General features: G+C 31.8%; 1 protein-coding gene across 1 annotated transcript in view; it reads left to right on the plus strand.

Annotated features, from left to right (window-relative positions):
* The first annotated feature begins 1,417 nt into the window (after positions 1 to 1,417).
* LOC134714444 (uncharacterized) overlaps positions 1,418 to 18,465 on the plus strand; it is a 41,863-nt gene continuing 24,815 nt past the window's right edge. The window contains exon 1 of the mRNA XM_063575686.1: positions 1,418 to 1,518. Within this exon, the coding sequence (XP_063431756.1) occupies positions 1,445 to 1,518 (74 nt within the window). The 5' untranslated portion in view covers positions 1,418 to 1,444. The remainder of the gene's footprint in view (positions 1,519 to 18,465) is intronic.

Below are 18,465 nucleotides of genomic sequence, written 5' to 3' on the forward strand. Positions count from 1 at the left end.
GTTGAAAAATACACAGTGGCAGATCCAGGAATTTTCATAAGTGGGGGCCCACTGACTGACCTAAGAGGGGGGCCGCTTCAGTCACGCTTCAATGATTTCCTATATAAGCAACCAAATTTTTTCTCAAAAAGGGGGGGGGGGCCGGGCCCCCTGCCCCCCCTAAATCCGCCTCTGATACAGGCAAAGTTTAGATGTTTAAGAAGTGTCCTATATTTTGACTTTAGTGGAACCTTATTATCTGATCTCTGCAGTGCACAAGCCATTCCCTCTGCATTTTAGTATATATCTCTTGATTGTAATACCTGAAAGCGATAAATTACACCGAAGTCGTGTTTTGTCCAGACATTGGATCATATTGAATAAATTTTCTATTTGTTCTCATCAGTTTCTCCAACCAGGTCGTTATAATCTCAACTGACAAGTGCACGGCTACTTTAGTAATTTTCAATTAACCAACTTGCAAATGAACTGCAAGCTTCGCAACTACATTGAATTTCCAAATAAGGTAAACAGGTGGGCGGAGCTTAAACTCCGCTTGCTATTTTTCTTTTGATAAATACAGCTTTCACTCAAATTATTTCCATTTCTTGATGTGAAAATACATTAAAATATTAAAAAAGACACCATATGCCATATATTTCATTATTCATGCGATACGCGTACCTTACCTATTGCTACATTTGTTACTGTGTCTGCAACGTCAAAAGTCGCCCGCCATTACACATTCTGATCTAGATAGGGGAAATAACTCCTGCACTGTTTTTTTGGGAAAAGACGGCTTCAAGCCGTCTTAATCCCAATGGGATTGGACATTGTATCATTCCCTCACGTCATTCATTCTGTGCAACTTTTTAGGAAACCCCCTCAACATTTCACACTCATTTGCTTATAAGTAGATTAACAAATTAACAGACTGTCTTTAAACTGATTTCATTTCTAATGCTTGCAAAATTGTAGTATTTCGAGCTCTCACTATTGTTATTTACGTTTATTTTACAATCCGGAAAATCAGTAAATAATTAAAAATATCTCATGTGACGTCAAGTTGGGAATTCCACACTTCGCATTGTGTTATGACACTCGTAACTCGCGATGCAATACACAATTGCAATATGAAAAGCCGAGTAGTTCCGATTGTATGTTATGACATAGAGGGCGTTGCATTCTTATTCGTCACAACTCGGTCGATCTTTCCGTAGAGGCTGAGTCACCCGAAGTTTGCCGATTGATAATCGTGTTGACGAATCACATGTTTGAACATGTCGCTTCTCAAAATAGTCCATGAACAATGTAATTTTCTCTCGTCAGATCAACTCGAATTTCATTTTTTTTCTTCTCATTTTAGTAATCTTGATACTTTCATAGAATAAGAATGTTTTTATTCTTGATTATCGAGTTATTTAAATTCGAAAAAAAGTAATACGGCTATACCCACGCGGTGCGTATGTATACAGATAACCCAGCTGCTGCAACCTGCAAGACTAAACTGCCGAGAAAGAAAGAAAAACAAGATATATCGTAAGTATATTGTTTATGAAATATCTCAAGGTTTTAGACTTGTGTCAATTTAGTAGATTAAACTTCATATTAGTTCATTTCAGGGAGAAATATATACGAGGTGGCCTTGCAAAATCTTTATCAGTAAATTGACCCCGTCCGCCATTTTGTAAATATTGAACAGCTGTACTTCATCGTTGTTTTGCCACTTAATTTTTACTTGCAATGTTTCTAAATTATTAATATTCCAAATCTTTTACAAATCACTAGTTTTATTGTGAAGTTCTAATAACTATATAACTATCAGCCTTTGGAAGCGTCCAAACACCCGCTTACGTAAATAAATATTCTATCTACGCATGCGCAAACAGGTACTTTTTAGTATGATTATTTAGGTCAAAATTATAAATGATTATTTCCTCTCATCCAGTTGATTATATATAAAAAAAAATCTCTGAATCTTTACTTATCATTTTTATAAATATTTTAGTATTGTGATAGTTGAATTTCTAAATAAGTCCCAGCAATCGGAACAACTCGGCCTTTCTGGTTGCACGAAGAAATACCTCCCAGCTGATATTTTACATCTACGCATGCGCACAAGCTTTGTTGGGGTCTCGTAAAAGCAGACACATAAATTATAATTTGTCTCTCATTATTTAAGAATATATTGTTTTTCTTTTGTATGTTGAAACAGTCTCATAAAAGAAGACATTTGAAAGATACTTTATTGCCTGTCAGTTTCATTGAAGAATATTTTGGTTTTGTTTCTTATTTTCTCTTGATTGGAAAAAATGTGTTAATTAACTGTTGGATTCAGTTTTCCTTTTTGCAATTATGAACTTTTTTGATATGTTTGAATATGTACTGCTTTGTTCAGATTAAGATTATTACATCCATTTAATTCATGTCCAGCAATTCAGTCTGTGATAGGAAATTAATTACACTTTAAACTTTCATTAAATGGTTTGACATTTTTATAATCAAGGTATAAATCAAGTTCAGTTTCCTTTTTGTATGAATTTTGACATGGTTGATTAACGTGTAGGTCCTATCTGGAATGAAACTATGTTGTTATTATAATTTCAATTTGTCTTCACAAGTGTCTATTTGTTTCTTAGATATTATATATGTTGGATCAGGCATGAATGACATGTGTTGTACGTGTATCTAGAATAATATATAATCAAGGTGAATACTTATAACATTGAACTTGGAATGAATACTAGCATGACTAGTGATAATACAAGAACTCAACACTTCTAGAAATAAATCTTAGGAATCAATTTCATTATTTTGATAATTCTAACAATAATCAGGCATGAACGACGTGTGTTGTACATGTATCTAGAATAATATATAATCAAGGTGAATACTTATAACATTGAACTTGGAATGAATACTAGTGATAATACAAGAACTCAACATTCTAGAAATAAATCTTAGGAATCAATTTCATTATTTTGATAATTCTAACAATAATCAGGCATGAATGACGTGTGTTGTACATGTATCTAGAATAATATATAATCAAGGTGAATACTTATAACATTGAACTTGGAATGAATACTAGTGATAATACAAGAACTCAACACTTCTAGAAATAAATCTTAGGAATCAATTTTATTATTTTGATAATTCTAACAATAATCAGGCATGAATGACATGTGTTGTACATGTATCTAGAATAATATATAATACAAGAACTCAACACTTCTAGAAATAAATCTTAGAAATCAGTTTTAATATTTTGATAATTCTTACAATAATCATTCAAAGTTGGCAAATAATAATTCTAGAATAATTTGATCAAGTAGAATGCTTAGACAAGAATTTTGATTGATTATTTGATAAAAATTGAATTAATCTTAGAAAACAATTTCAATTTTACAATTCTTAATAATACAATGTGCATTCGTTTTGCTTTTCGAAAAGGTTACAGGCATTAAAAGGCATATTGAAGTGCATTTAAATGAAAATGTTGTTCTTATATGGCAATTACCATCAAGGTGATCAGGTTTTTGGGAATGAATCACGGGGAAGACAATGTATGGCTAATTGTGTAGTGTTCTCGGCATTGTCTGAAACAAAACCTCTACACTTGTGGACACAAGAAAAATTGAAAATAATAATGCACATAGGAGATGAAATGTACAAATATGTTCGTCAACATTGTGGTGTAACACATGATTTTTTGTTGTATAACGATATTCCTAAACACTTCATTTTCTTGGGACAAAAATATGCATTGATGAAAGAAGTATCGTATGGAGGTACATTGACAAAAACAATTTTTTATGAAAATAATTTTTCTATGGCTCTGGAATTTGCTTTCAACCTTATCCTAAGTTCTAGTAATTCCAAATATAGTGCAATACTTATTTTCTGTGACTCAGCAATATCAGTTAGAAAAAGAAATAATGAATATTACTTGTTTGACCCACACAGTCGTTGCAGAAATGGTCTTCCAATACCAGACGGAGCTTGCCATATTTCAAAATTTGAAAACTTATCTGCACTGTGCAGCTTTATACGTGATCTTGCCTGCTCTTTGAGTAGCCAAAATTTAGAACAGATTGTATACGAAATGATTAGAGTTGAGGTCAAAACCCCTCTGAATGCACGTGGTAAAAACTTTTGTATTTTCAGTTTTAATGTTCTTGCCCGAAACCAAGTCAGATTATCTGAAAAAGAATGTTCAAATGAACAACAAACAGTTCAAGTTACCTGTCATTCAGATGTACTAGATAAAAAAAGAAAACGCATAACAAGCTCTCATTCTATTCCACAAAAGCGAAGCAAGCTTGATGAGGAAGCTTTGACGCACGATATTGTTAAAAAATTCAGTTTGTCAGTACTAGAGGGTCCTTTGTATGTTTGTAGCTCCTGTAGTCAAACATGGTTTAAAGAAGGTGTAGTACGCATGAGTACTGTCAAAAGTAGCTTCAAATTACTTGAAAAGTGTAAATCTGGTATAAAATCAGTAAACAATATTGAATGGGTATGTCTCACATGTAAACGACACTTAATGTCTGGAAAAATTCCCGAATGTTCTGTCGGTAACAATATGAAATTTCCTCCCATACCAAATGAACTGCTTGGCTTGACAAACTTAGAGCAAAGACTTATATCTCCAAGAATCCCATTTATGTCAATACGTCAACAACCAAGGGGAGGTCAGCTATGCATGAAAGGTAACGTTGTTAATGTACCTGCAGATATTAACAAAACTGTTAGGGTATTACCACGCACTTTAGATAATGATGAAACAGTGTTTGTAAAATTGAAACGTAAGATATCATTCAAACATAGTGTTGCTCAAGAAATGATCAGACCTAATAGGGTGATTGATGCAGTTAAGTTGCTAACTAGTAAGAACTTGTTTAAATCTGAAGGTATACATATTGATTCAAACTGGTCTTTAGAAAGTCGTTCTAATGAAACATGTGAAATGCCTCCATCTGAGGCAGAAACTGACATACATAATTTGTCAAATGATGATTGTGATAGTTGGGATGAAGAACAGAATCATGAAAATCAACCAAGTGGCAATTTAGACACTATGCTCAATCCGATAGGATTTAGGCAACATAAACAAGTTTTGAATATTGCACCTGGTGAAGGAAATACTCCCCTTGGCATATTCCAAGATTTCAACAGTGAATTCTTAGCCTTTCCATCAATATACTGTGGTGAAACTCGAATGCCAAATAATTTGAGGCATGTGCCTTTACATTACAGTACAATAAGTAAGTGGGAGCTGCGTAATGTAGATAGAAGAGTTGCTATGTCCATCCCAAATATTTTCTTCAAAATGAAGAAGCTACAGATTAAATATATACAAGACCGAATTCAATTAGCCATCAGAAAATGCAAATTGCAGGGAAAGAAAATAACTGTTAATGATGTACTAGCTCCTGGAGCTGTTGATAATTTAATTAAACATAATGAAGGCTATCAAATCCTAAGACAAATAAGAGGTTCAACTGCTTACTGGGAAGTTGCTAAAAAGGATTTATTTGGTATGATAAGACAACTTGGGATTCCACATTTCTTTGTTTCACTCTCAGCAGCAGAAACTAAATGGAAGAATTTGTTGATAACCCTGGGAAAGTTAGTAAACAATAAAGAATATTCAACATCAGATGTTGATGAAATGTCCTGGCAAGATAAGTGCCATCTAATTAATTCAGATCCGGTAACTTGTGTTAGGTATTTTGATTATAGAGTACAAAAATTCCTACACAGTGTAATGATGAGTCCTTTAGAACCAATCGGGAAAATACAGGATTATTTTTACCGGGTTGAATTTCAGCAAAGGGGCTCACCTCATATTCATATGGTAGTTTGGGTTGTTGATGGACCTGAGTTAGGGAAAGCAACATCTGAAGAAATAACATCATTTGTAGACAAGCATGTTACTTGTGCAAAAGATGAGACAATGACTGAATTAATCAATTATCAAACCCATCGACATGCACGTACATGTAGAAAGAAAGGTCATTCTGTTTGTCGATTCAATTTTCCAATTCCTCCTATGAGCAAAACCACTCTTTTGCAACCTATAGATTCAGAAGCTGACGTTAAATTCATATCCACATGTAAAAAGAATTGTAATAAAATATTAGATAAACTTGATGAAATGAAATATGGCAGTGAAATATCTTTCGAAGAATTTTTGAATGAGTTGAAATTGACTAATGAGGAATATTGTAATGCAGTAAGGTCTTCTTTGAAAAGAGCTAAATTATTTCTGAAAAGGAACCCTTCAGAAATAAGAATAAATTCCTACAATTCAATTATGTTGAAATGCTGGCAAGCCAATATAGATGTTCAGTTTGTACTTGATCCATATTCTTGTGCTTCATACATAGTCTCATACATCAGTAAAGGTCAAAGAGGGATGTCCAATTTAATGTACAGGGCTTCCCAAGAAGCTAAAGAAAACAATATGGACTTGAAACACCAAATGCGTCATATTTCAAATCAATTCTTAACACATGTTGAAGTTAGTGCCCAGGAAGCAGCTTATTTTGTTTTACAATTGCCCATGCGAAGATCATCCCGTAGTTTTTTATTTCTTAACACTTGTCCTCCAAGCGAGCGTATAACTCTGTTGAAATCTGTTGCTAAACTTGAAGAAATGTCTAGTACCTCAACAAATGTGGAAGCAGACAATGTTGTTAAAAGATACCAGCGACGACCAAAGCAACTGCTAAAGTTATGCCTGGCAGATTTTGCCTCCTGGTATGATGTATCCTATCCTAAAAAGAACAATCCATGTAAATCTGATAAACTGAATGCATTATCAGAATTACCAGAGGTAGATGACAATGACTGTTTGGAAGATGACCCCCAACATGAAAATGTAGAAGATCCACAGGAGGAGGAACCTTCAACCTTGCTAGATTCGTATGATCACATGCAAAGTTGCCCCGACAAGGAGATCTGTATGTCAGATGGTGGAATACTGAAAAAACGCAAGACTCAAAGAATACTAAAGTATGTTAGATTCAATAAAGATCATAGCACTGAGAACTATTACCGTGAATTGATAATGTTATTCCATCCATGGGTAAATGAAGAGAGAGACATCCCTGATTCGTACAGTTTACTTAAACAAATGTATACCCAGAATTCAGTATGTATTGAAAAACAGAAAAAACTATACGAGAGAAACCGAGGCTTAATTGAGCAGGTTGAAAGTTATAATGGAGATCAGAATAATTTTGATGACAATATGAATACAGAGTTTATGCCTGAAAATTTGCATGCAGAAGAAAATGATAGATCTGAAGGTTTAACTTTATCAGAAAAATATGGCTGTTTTGATCCTGGGAGACCTGAACAATATGATGTTGGCCTGGATATAGGTATAACAAGAAAACAAATAGGTGATGAGGACTGTTTGATGAAAATGCCCGAAAATGACTATAGGGAATTAGTAAGGAATTTAAACGATGAACAAAAAGGGTTCTTCTATCATGTTTTGCATTGGTTTAAAACCAAAGATGAGCCTGTGTACAACTTTTTGTCAGGTGGTGCAGGTGTTGGAAAATCAGTTTTGATTAGAGCAATATATCAGGGCCTTTTAAGAATTTTGAATATGGCTCCAGGTTCTAATCCAGATGATGTTAAAGTACTTCTATGTGCTCCAACTGGCAAAGCTGCTCATAACATTGGTGGTAATACCATCCATTCAACCTTTTGTATACCTGTCAGCAGAGGGTTCTCATACAAACCTTTAGCTATGGAACAGCTTAATACCTACAGATTAAAATATAAAAATCTGAAAGTGGTTATAATTGATGAAATATCTATGGTAGGTTGTAAGATGTTCAATTTCATTAATGGTAGGCTTCAGGAAATAATGGGAAACAATCGACAGTTCGGTGGAGTTAGTATAATTGCTGTTGGTGACTTGTATCAGTTGAAACCAGTGATGGACAGTTGGATATTTCACAACACTGCAACAGAATATGGAAATTTGGCAGCAAATTTATGGCAAGATAACTTTAGTTTGTATGAATTGAAAACGATAATGCGTCAAAAGGGAGATCTTGAGTTTGCTGAATTACTTAACAGGTTAAGAGAAGGTCACCATACACATTCAGATATAGATACTCTAAAATCAAGATTAGTTGAAACAGAAACTGGTAGTTTATCTTCTATGCCACATCTTTTTACTACTTGTGCAGAAGTTGACACATTCAATGAATATGTTTTCTCACAAACTAGTTCAAAAAGTGACACAATTGAATGTATAGATTCAGTGACAGGTGACTTATCAGAAACATTACATGATGATGCTCTGAAGAGAGTACCAAATGATCCTAGTAAAACAATGGGATTGTACAAAAACTTGAAAATTGCTGAAGGCCTGCAGATTGAAATTAATTTGAATATAAATATTGAAGATGGTTTAACCAATGGAGCTGCAGGAAAGGTTATGTTATTGGACTATAGAATTGTAAATTCAAGTAGATGTAGTATTATATGGGTGTTGTTTAATGACATAGGCATAGGAAAAGAACAGAGACGTCAGTTTCAATACTTGAAAAATGACCAAATTGACAAAACATGGACACCAATATTTGAAGTAACAAGGAAATTCCTTATAAACAACAATCAGTCATATCAAATACTCCGTCGTCAGTTTCCTATACGCTTGGCAGCTGCCAAAACCATTCATAAATCACAAGGATCAACTGTAAACAATTTAGTTGCCCATTTGGGAAGGAGGAAAAATGATCACATGCACTATGTAGCATTTAGCCGTGTTCGAAGTCTTGAAGGATTGCATATACTGCATCTCTCAGAAGATAAGATTTCTGTTAGCATTGATGTAACAGTTGAAATGGACAGAATGCGTTCAACAACCAAGGTGTTAAACTCTGTAATTGAACTTCCAGATCCACAGACTTGGTTAAATATACTTTGCCACAATGTACGATCTTTGCACTTACATATCAAAGATGTAAAAGAGGAGAGTTACTTGAGTTCCTGTGACTTAATTGGCATAACTGAATCTCGGTTGAAACCAGAAGAGGCTGATTCTTGTGTTGCTATAACAGGTTTTGCCACACTATACAGACATGATTCTGTTAGTAACTCCTTGATTAGACCCCACCATGGCAGTGTTGTCTATTCAAAGCATCAATTATCAAGTACTTATAAAGGAAGACCTGGAGGCATTGAAATCACATCTGCTGTAATTGTTAAACAAAATACAAGGGTGCGAGTAATATTCTTGTACTGTCCTCCAAAAGTTTCAACTCTGAACAACTTCAGTATTATGATGCAGTCTGTTTCTTCCTTAATTGAAGAGAAAACAATCCTAATGGGAGACTTCAATGTTGACATTCAAAATAACTGCTCCCTGATAAATTTAATGAAAACCTATGGATTTAATCAGCTCATTGAAGAAGTCACTACAGATTACAATACTTCATTGGATTTAATCTTTGTGAACTTCATTGATAACAATGCTAAGTCAGGTGTTTTGGAATGTTATTATTCAGATCATAAACCAATTTTCATATGTTTACCGATGTAATAATGTGTTCCCAAATGTGGTGTTCGTTTTATTTCATTGAATTCAAAGTTGAGAAAAACACATGCTCGCTGATGCTATACATGATATCATCATAATGTACTCAAATTTTTGAAATCATCAAGCAATTTAAAACTCTGTTATTTCTAAGTTGTTCAATCTAATTTTTTATATTATCTACTATTCTTGAGTTGATAGGAATATTTTTCATCTAATGATCACTCAAAAAGTTTATAAATAGTTGTTATATCCTATACAATCTCATCTCCAGTTCCCAATCAAATCAGAACTTAAAACATGTACTTCTGTTGTCTTAAATAATACAAATCCAATTATTTAATTGACACAAAACCATGATATTGCAACCTAGCTATAGTTCATTAGTAATTAATTAAGTTCCCATAATATAACAAAATTCTTTGCACTAAATCAATTATTACAAAACTAAAACCTATCTGATTTGTTCCTAAAAACATCACCAAATAAACATTGCTGACAATAATAATTAATTTGTAATTATTGATCCGGTGTGCATTACTCCTTGTGAAATTTTTGATAGCTACTGATGAAAAGATTGTTTATGAAAAAGACTAAAAGATAATGAAACACACAACGATGCAACTTTAAATAAAAAAAAATATATATAATTTCTAAGTGGTATTATAAGTATAACATAATACTAGATCCAATATACAAAATTTTCTTGGTATAACTGGCCACCAGTTCTGAATCTGTTCCTGCCTGATTTGAATAAGGCAGTATATTTTGGTAAGTTAACATTATATATCCCTATATGTAGTCAAGGGTGTATGAAAAGTAGTTGATGAATATAAGACATCATTCATGCATTTACTTATTGCTATATATTCAAAATTGACTTATCTTCTTATGTTTTACTATCAGGCCAAATAAAAATATATGTGTGGTTCCAGAAACCCTACCATCCCTACTTTTTTGGCTTAAAGATTGCTAACCCTAAAGATTTTATTGTCATTTTTCATTTAGCACTGTTAAAATCAGAATGTTTCTCCCATAGACTCAATGTAAAAAAAAACCATAAAATAAAAAAAATCCCTACCTACCTACCATAATTAATTTTCAGATGTAACTGGATCCACACATACTTTCTTATTTGGCCTCATGTTACTTGATAATTATCTTATTGCATATAATAATAGTCCATTGTTTTTGCTAACAAATAAATTTTTCTTTTCCAGAAAATGTTCACAATTGCCAAACTGAAGGAACAATCCTCAAATTCTCCATATAGAGTTCCGATAAAAGTCCAGACTGTGCATGTAGGAGCCACCAACACTTATATAAGAGATGGGCAAACGAAATCGAACACCACAATAGGCTTTGCTGACCAGACTGGTGCTATCAAAGGCCAGTGTTTTGATATGGCCAAGTTGAACACCATAAAACCAAATTCAACACTCATGATCAGGAATTTCATCTATAGAGATCAGATGATCATCATCACTTCAGCAACCAAGGTATCTGTCACAGGTGGAGTTGGAGATGTAGCAGAGGAATACAAAACTCTGGCTGTTGAATTGGCTAAACCACCTGCACCTCCAGCAGTGATGCCTATTGAATTAGCAAAAAAGACCACTCCAGATCAATTTGTCTCTATAAAAGGCAAAGTTATGAGAGTAAGTATGTCTTGTAACATATGATAATATTTTTGTTAATACATGTAACATAGAAAACAAAAAAGCATATATCTATAGAAAATTGAACCTGAGAATACCTCAGTGTACAGCTACTCTTACACAAAGAAAGAGACAAATGTCAGACTTGCACTAGTTGGATAAAAAAATAAGCATACAACATCAGCACTCCCATATACATGTATATATATATATATATATATATAAGAAATCCAATTTATATAAACTATTAGTTATACTATAAAGTGATAATCGGTAAACTTCCAAGTCAAAACACAGGATTCAATGAACTGCCATATTTTTTAAATCACATAAAAAGAGAGAACAAATTAGAAGATAATACAATATATCTGCATAAAAATTGTAAAATAGTGCAAAGAAGACTTACATTTCTGTAGTTTATAATATATATAGGTGCATTGGTTTAAGAATTGGTAAAACATTATTCGCAAGTCACTTGTTTCATATGACATAGATGCTTATGACTCCATTATTGAATGGAAAACACATCTAAAGTCATCTTTATATATGCTTAATCAAAATAATACATATGAAATGAAAAAGTAACCATGTAGAATTATTAATAAATCTGATTGTCATTTTACAAACATAATGAAATCAATGATCAATTTATTTAGGTTGATGCCATAGTAGAGAGAGTAACTCAGAGGACGCAGGAGACTATCAAACTTCGGCAGATATATGTGAAAGACTCCACAGCTGAAGTAAAGATCAGTTTGTGGAGGCAATTGGCTGAAAACACAATAGAAGTGGGGAAAACCGTCAAAGTGACATTTCTTAAACTAAATTTGCACAAAGGAGAAATCAGTCTTCAGACAATACCACAAAGCACTCTTGAGGTAAATGTTCAATAATATAAATGCAATCAAAACTTAAACAAGAATGTCTGTACAGTACCTGTATGCACCTCTTGCATGTATCTTTGGACCATATACGTATATCACAAAAAAAACTTAGTCCAATATTATTGCAAGATAAAATATGCATTGTTTATATATTTTAAAAAATTAAAAGGACTGATATTGCATAATCAAAACAACAATCTTAACATATCAAATAGATGATAAATCAATAATTCAACCAAACTCAAATACCATTATAGAGATGCGTTCAAATATCGGTTAAGGAGTAACTGGACTTCATACCATATTATTTGCTAATAACTAAAGTTCCAAAAAGTTAAAATAACATACTGGGATGTATGATGAAAAATACTATAATTCAGACTTTGAACAATTGATTAACATGCACAATATAGGTCGCACAAAGATTCTAGTAATAAAGATTTTGAAATTAATATTGATGTGCTGTATTACCTGAAACACATGTTTACATGCGTCCCTCTTCCAAGTCATAATATATACATACACACCAATACGTTTGAAATTACGACATATCTTATGTTGACTTCATCTGTAGAAACATGTGAAATTAAAAGTCTAATAAAATATCTTGCCAAGCAAAAGATGCATAAGATTAAAATGAATATCTAATTTGAATTGTTTATTTTGTAGTTTGTATCAGAACAGCATAATGTGACAGTAGATGGTTTTTACAAAGAGGAGGATACCTTCTTTCTGGTCTGCAAGCATGAAGGAGATATTTTCTCAGACTATAAATGCCCTCTTGCAGCTCTACAAGATATAGTTGCAGAAGATGAAGAAATAGAAGCTGTTATTGAAGGGATGATTCCTTTTACTGCAAACATCGTTGTATCAGCAAACAATACAGTATCATCTGTATCCATTGACATGTAACTTGAATGAAAATAACAACAGATTTTAAATGACTTTAAATTTTTAGACACACTTGAAATTCCAAACAAGATGAATTTTATTGCCAAATTACTGTATTAAAATGTTGCTATACTTTAAAATCAACATTAACCACTACTTATTTTCAATTATCATATGTATCACAAATCTCTATAAAGACAAATTTATCATTATAAGTAAAGAAAGTACCTTTTGAAAATTTGCTTTTTTACATTATAGAAATTTTTAACTCATCACAATTTGTTGCTTTAATATTTCTTCTCAATCAAATTATTTTTTTATGTCAATTTGAGTGCATATGAAGTTTATAAATAATAAGTGCACATAATCTTCAGATTGTTGGTTAATTGTTCTCTGATGTAAATTATATGAATTGTTGTATAGTTTGTTGAAAGTAGATGTTAATAATTTAGTGCCAATTGTTAAGTTTTGATATATAATCTATATATCCATGTGTTGCCAAATATATATGTTATAAAGATATGATGTGCATTCATAATGTTCAAAAAGATATCGTTATGTATGTAGATATGAAAATGCTACCTCAAATCATAAGCCTGAATTTTCACATGAATTGTTTACATTCATACTCTGGAAGTTAAGTTATATATATACATGTCAATTCTACTCACGTATTCAAAATTTATTGATATGATATTTCAAAATGCAAATCATCATTATCACCATGATATAATTTCATATCAATTTGAATGGAACACTCCATGACATTTGTGTCATTTACAAAAGTAAACAAAAAGTTTACAACAAGTTATTGATGTACATAATGTGATAGGTTATGCAATGTATATATTTAAGTATCATTCAGTGAATCGGAAATGGATGCATCATCTTAAAAATAATGGTTCATGCCTATGAAAGGCATTCTCTTTACTTCCTAGTATTTGAAAAACATACAAAAGTAATGCAAACATTTAACACTATTTGATAAATTTTATCTCATACAAGGTATCCATTTAAGTATGATGATATTTATAATAAATACAATAAAGCAATTAGTATGCAAAGCTCCCGTCCATGTTATATGTTCTCGATATATTAATATTTTTTACCATGTTTAGTAGTGAATCTTTCATTTTTTCATGTGATCTCTTTTTATTATATTATTTATTATGACTTTTATTATACAGTGTGAAGTTTTGTAAATGGTGCATGATAACTTGTTGAGTTGTTTAACCAATCATAACTTGTTAAAAAGATGAGTGATTAATACCCTAATCCTAACTTATAAACCATTTACTTTACATATAATAGTTATGGTGCTACAAGTTTAACAACATTCCATCCAATTAATGTGATCTTTTGATACATTATTTTTAATGTATTGTTGTATTTATTTTTTGATACATTATTTTTAATGTATTGTTGTATTTTTTGAAATTTTATTAGTGATACAATATAACTTGTTGATGTTGAAATGTATATAATGATGGTGCAATAGTAAATATTATAGTATTAAGGTGCTTTTTCACGAAAATGTATATTTATTGGTGCAATCCTCTAAACTCGTGTCTCAACTGAACTTAAAATAATGCAATGGAGCAAAAAAAACTATAACTATCTATTCATTATCAGTGTATCTCTTAGTCTACAATAAATGATTCAAAGTTAACTACTGATCATATACTCAGTGCTAAATTGATAGACAAGAAATGTTTTTAATAGATTCTTATAAAGTTCTTATGTTAATAGCTTCAACCCAGAATATTTATGCTCTGTCGACAAAGTATAACAACGCCCAACACAACTTTCTAGTGATATTACAATCAAAAATAAAAACCTACAACCATTAATATCAGAAGGCTAAGTAAAAAAAAAAAAAATTCAACTTCTCTCCAGCATTCATATTTATAGCAAATCTCTTGACAAAACATGATAGACATATTGTGAAGTATTCATTATTTTATTGCAAAGTCTTCAATCAAAAGATAAAGAAACCAGCTGCAATAGCTGATGGAAAATATGAAATATTATTTAAAAATGTTCTGTCTTTGATGACTGTAAATGAATTATATGGTTTCTATACCAAATCATATACACTTACTTGATGTTTAAACAAACTGTTAGAGGCAAATAAAACATATCTATGCATGTATTGTAAATGAAACTGTACAGTAATAACTTTGATACATGAAATCCTGAATAATATTCACATTTGAGTTCTTACAAATCTTGTATTTGATACTGATTGGTTTATTTTGATACAATAAATGTTTCAATATCTTTAGTTTTGATACTTGTTTAATATAAGCATATCAAGCATTGATGAAATCTATACCAAAGCTTAAATTAATGTGCTACTTGAAATTATCACCAACAAAATACACATCAAATGATATCAACTTTGTATATGAACTGATATACTGAATAAACCAAAAAAACATACATCAACACAAAATAAAAAATGAAGTCATATGAACCCCTATATTTTTAAGCCATCTTGTAATAAAGTTGTCATTCCCAAACAACTGTTGTTATGTATAATGTATCCAATATTTGTCCTTGCAAATCCACTGAAACAACACAGAATAATTTTTGACTCTTTGTATATAATAAAGACATTCTATATAGATGTGCATATCAACTCATTCATATCTTTTTTCAAACTTGACACGAACTAAAACCAAGACACCAGCATGCTATTCATTTCAGACCAGTCAAAAAATAAAGACATGCATATGCTATTGCTAGTAACAGCAGCATCAGCTAATTTATTAGTTTGTATTCAGATCTAGTAAATGTTGAATCACAAGTTACAGGCCAATGACACTTGGTATGCAATTGTATTCTTGTTGCATTTCACCTCCATGGACATTACACGAATATGTCCTGGCCTCTAAAGTCATGGTATATTTACTGTGCAACTTTAGCTTAGTACAGAGGTATTATATAGTATTCAGGTCAATAAATGGAGGACTGATAATAGAAGGTAACTTATTAGTACAGAGGTATTATTTTTTGATTAGGTCAGTTAATGGAGAACTGATAATAAAGGTCACTTAGTACACAGGTATTAGTTGTGATTAGGTCGGTTAATGGACATCTGATAGTATAGGATCACTAAGTACAGAGGTATTAGTTTGTGATTAGGTCAATTAATGGAGAACTGATAGTAAAAGGTCACTTAGTACACAGGTATTAGTTTGTGATTAGGTCAATTTATGGAGAACTGATAGAAAAGGACACTTGGTACAGCAGTATTAGTTTGTGATTAGGTCAGTTAATGGAGAACTGATATTTGGTATGCTAATGTATAGCATGAACACATCTCCTTCCCATAGAGAATATTAGCCCCTCAATGATCATTTCTCTTTGATACTTTAGCTTAATTTCCACAAACTAGTTAGTAATTAAGTCAGTTCAAAAGATACTGTATGTGATGGGTCAATGTTACTCGGACTTCTCTTGAACTGAATTTTAATATGCATATTGTTATGCGTTTATCTTTCTACATTGGTTAGAGGTATAGGGGGAGGGTTGAGATCTCACAAACATGTTTTACACCGCCACATTTTTGAACCTGTCCCAAGTCAGGAGCCTCTGGCCTTTGTTAGTCTTGTATTATTAATATATTAGTTTCTTGTGTACAATTTGGAAATTAGTATGGCATTCATTATCATTGAACTAGTATATATTTGTTTAGGGGCCAGCTGAAGGACGCCTCTGGGTGCGGGAATTTCTCACTACATTGAAGACCTGTTGGTGACCTTCTGTTGTTGTTTTTTATTTGGTCGGGTTGTTGTCTCTTTGACACATTCCCCATTTCCATTCTCAATTTTAATCTTCATGGAGCAAAAAAGGCCTAGCCTCCTAAATCATGGTATATTGACTACAACATTTGCATAGTTAAAATAATGTTGTTTTTGTGTGATTAGATCACTTTAAATGAAACTGCTCATGTTAAATACATCATCTTTGGTATGCAAATTTAATGAGGCATCTAGAAGTCTCATTTTCATGGAGGTTTATTAGCCCCATGCCATTATCATGATTATGGTTCATTAACTGACACTTTGCAAAGTTTACAAATTTGTTAATACCATGCTTCATATAAGAATTAATGATGATATGTCTATACTACCATCATTTTGATACAAAAAAATAAGAATCATAGGCCGTCTTTTCCCTCAGAGCTTTCAGCTCTTTGATTATTCGGTTTTGCGGGAAAACCACCTTAATGTTGCTGTCATATTTTAAACTGCCTTCAAATACTTCACAATTTAGCGATACATAATGTTATAAGAAAATGTAAACAATATTATGAATCTAGATCACAGAGTGACAAACACAGGACTATTGAACATTTTTTTACGATTATATGTTTGTTGAAGCCTTAGAACAGATTTGAAAGTGTAACGATAGATATAGGTAAACATATCATAAATACAAGGATATATGTTTCAAATTTCCTATGATCTTGTTTTATTAAAAATAAGTACTGAAACAAAACACAGAAAATTCAAAATAGAAAACAAATTAAGTATAAGTATTACTTAATTGTTTTAAATACACAAATATTTGATTCATAAGTTAGGCTGTTGTGTCATGTGTACTTTTGTTTTTCTGTCTGTCTTTTTTCATTTTTAGCCATGGCGTTGTCAGTTTGTTTTAGATTTATGAGTTTGACTGTCCCCTTGGTATTTTTCGTCCCTCTTTTAACCTGTACCTTAAGTTTTTAAGAAACTTGTTCTTAAAGGTTATGTACCACCATGAGATAAATTGTTCATCCTTGTTTAAAATTAGTACTATCGCTGATTTTCGTTAACAAAACAAATGAACTAATTGTTCGTTGCTGTATATATGTAAGGTCATATTAAAATAAAATGCTAATGAATTATAAATAATTTTTGCTACATCTTTATAAAAGATAATCTCAATTGAAACCAATTTTATAAATTTTTGTGACCTTTTTACGAACCTAGACATGGTAAATCGAATTGTTTCAAACACCAACTTTTGTTTCTTTGGGTTTTACCTTCTAATAAGGCCTAGGACGTCTAATCGCATTATAAGAAGTATTTGTAAGTGTTTATGAATGAGCATCTTCTTATCTTTTAGTATACTTTCAGGATGCTATTCTAAATTTGTTTAATAAACAACCTCTATGAATTGACATATAGATATGTCTATGTGTACATATTTAAATATATTGGTGAATGTTTGACCGGGAAAAATGGATAAGTATTGTTGTTTCAATTCCATTCCTACTAATAAAAATATAGTTTAACTTCGTTATCCAATTAGGTAATAAACAATTCAGTAGTTTCTGTATGCTCTACTTTTTTTGTGTGAATAATCATAAATCAGGCAGTTGTTTTCGTCACAGTTAGACATGTCGAGGAGTTTTATAGACCAATATATGGTATGCTTTAGCTGATTGCACGTGAAATTTTTTGTGTAAAATTCACATCATTTGGAATATGTTGGA

The sequence above is a fragment of the Mytilus trossulus genome, chromosome 4 (genome assembly GCF_036588685.1).
Source record: "Mytilus trossulus isolate FHL-02 chromosome 4, PNRI_Mtr1.1.1.hap1, whole genome shotgun sequence".
In the NCBI taxonomy this organism is placed as follows: domain Eukaryota; kingdom Metazoa; phylum Mollusca; class Bivalvia; order Mytilida; family Mytilidae; genus Mytilus; species Mytilus trossulus.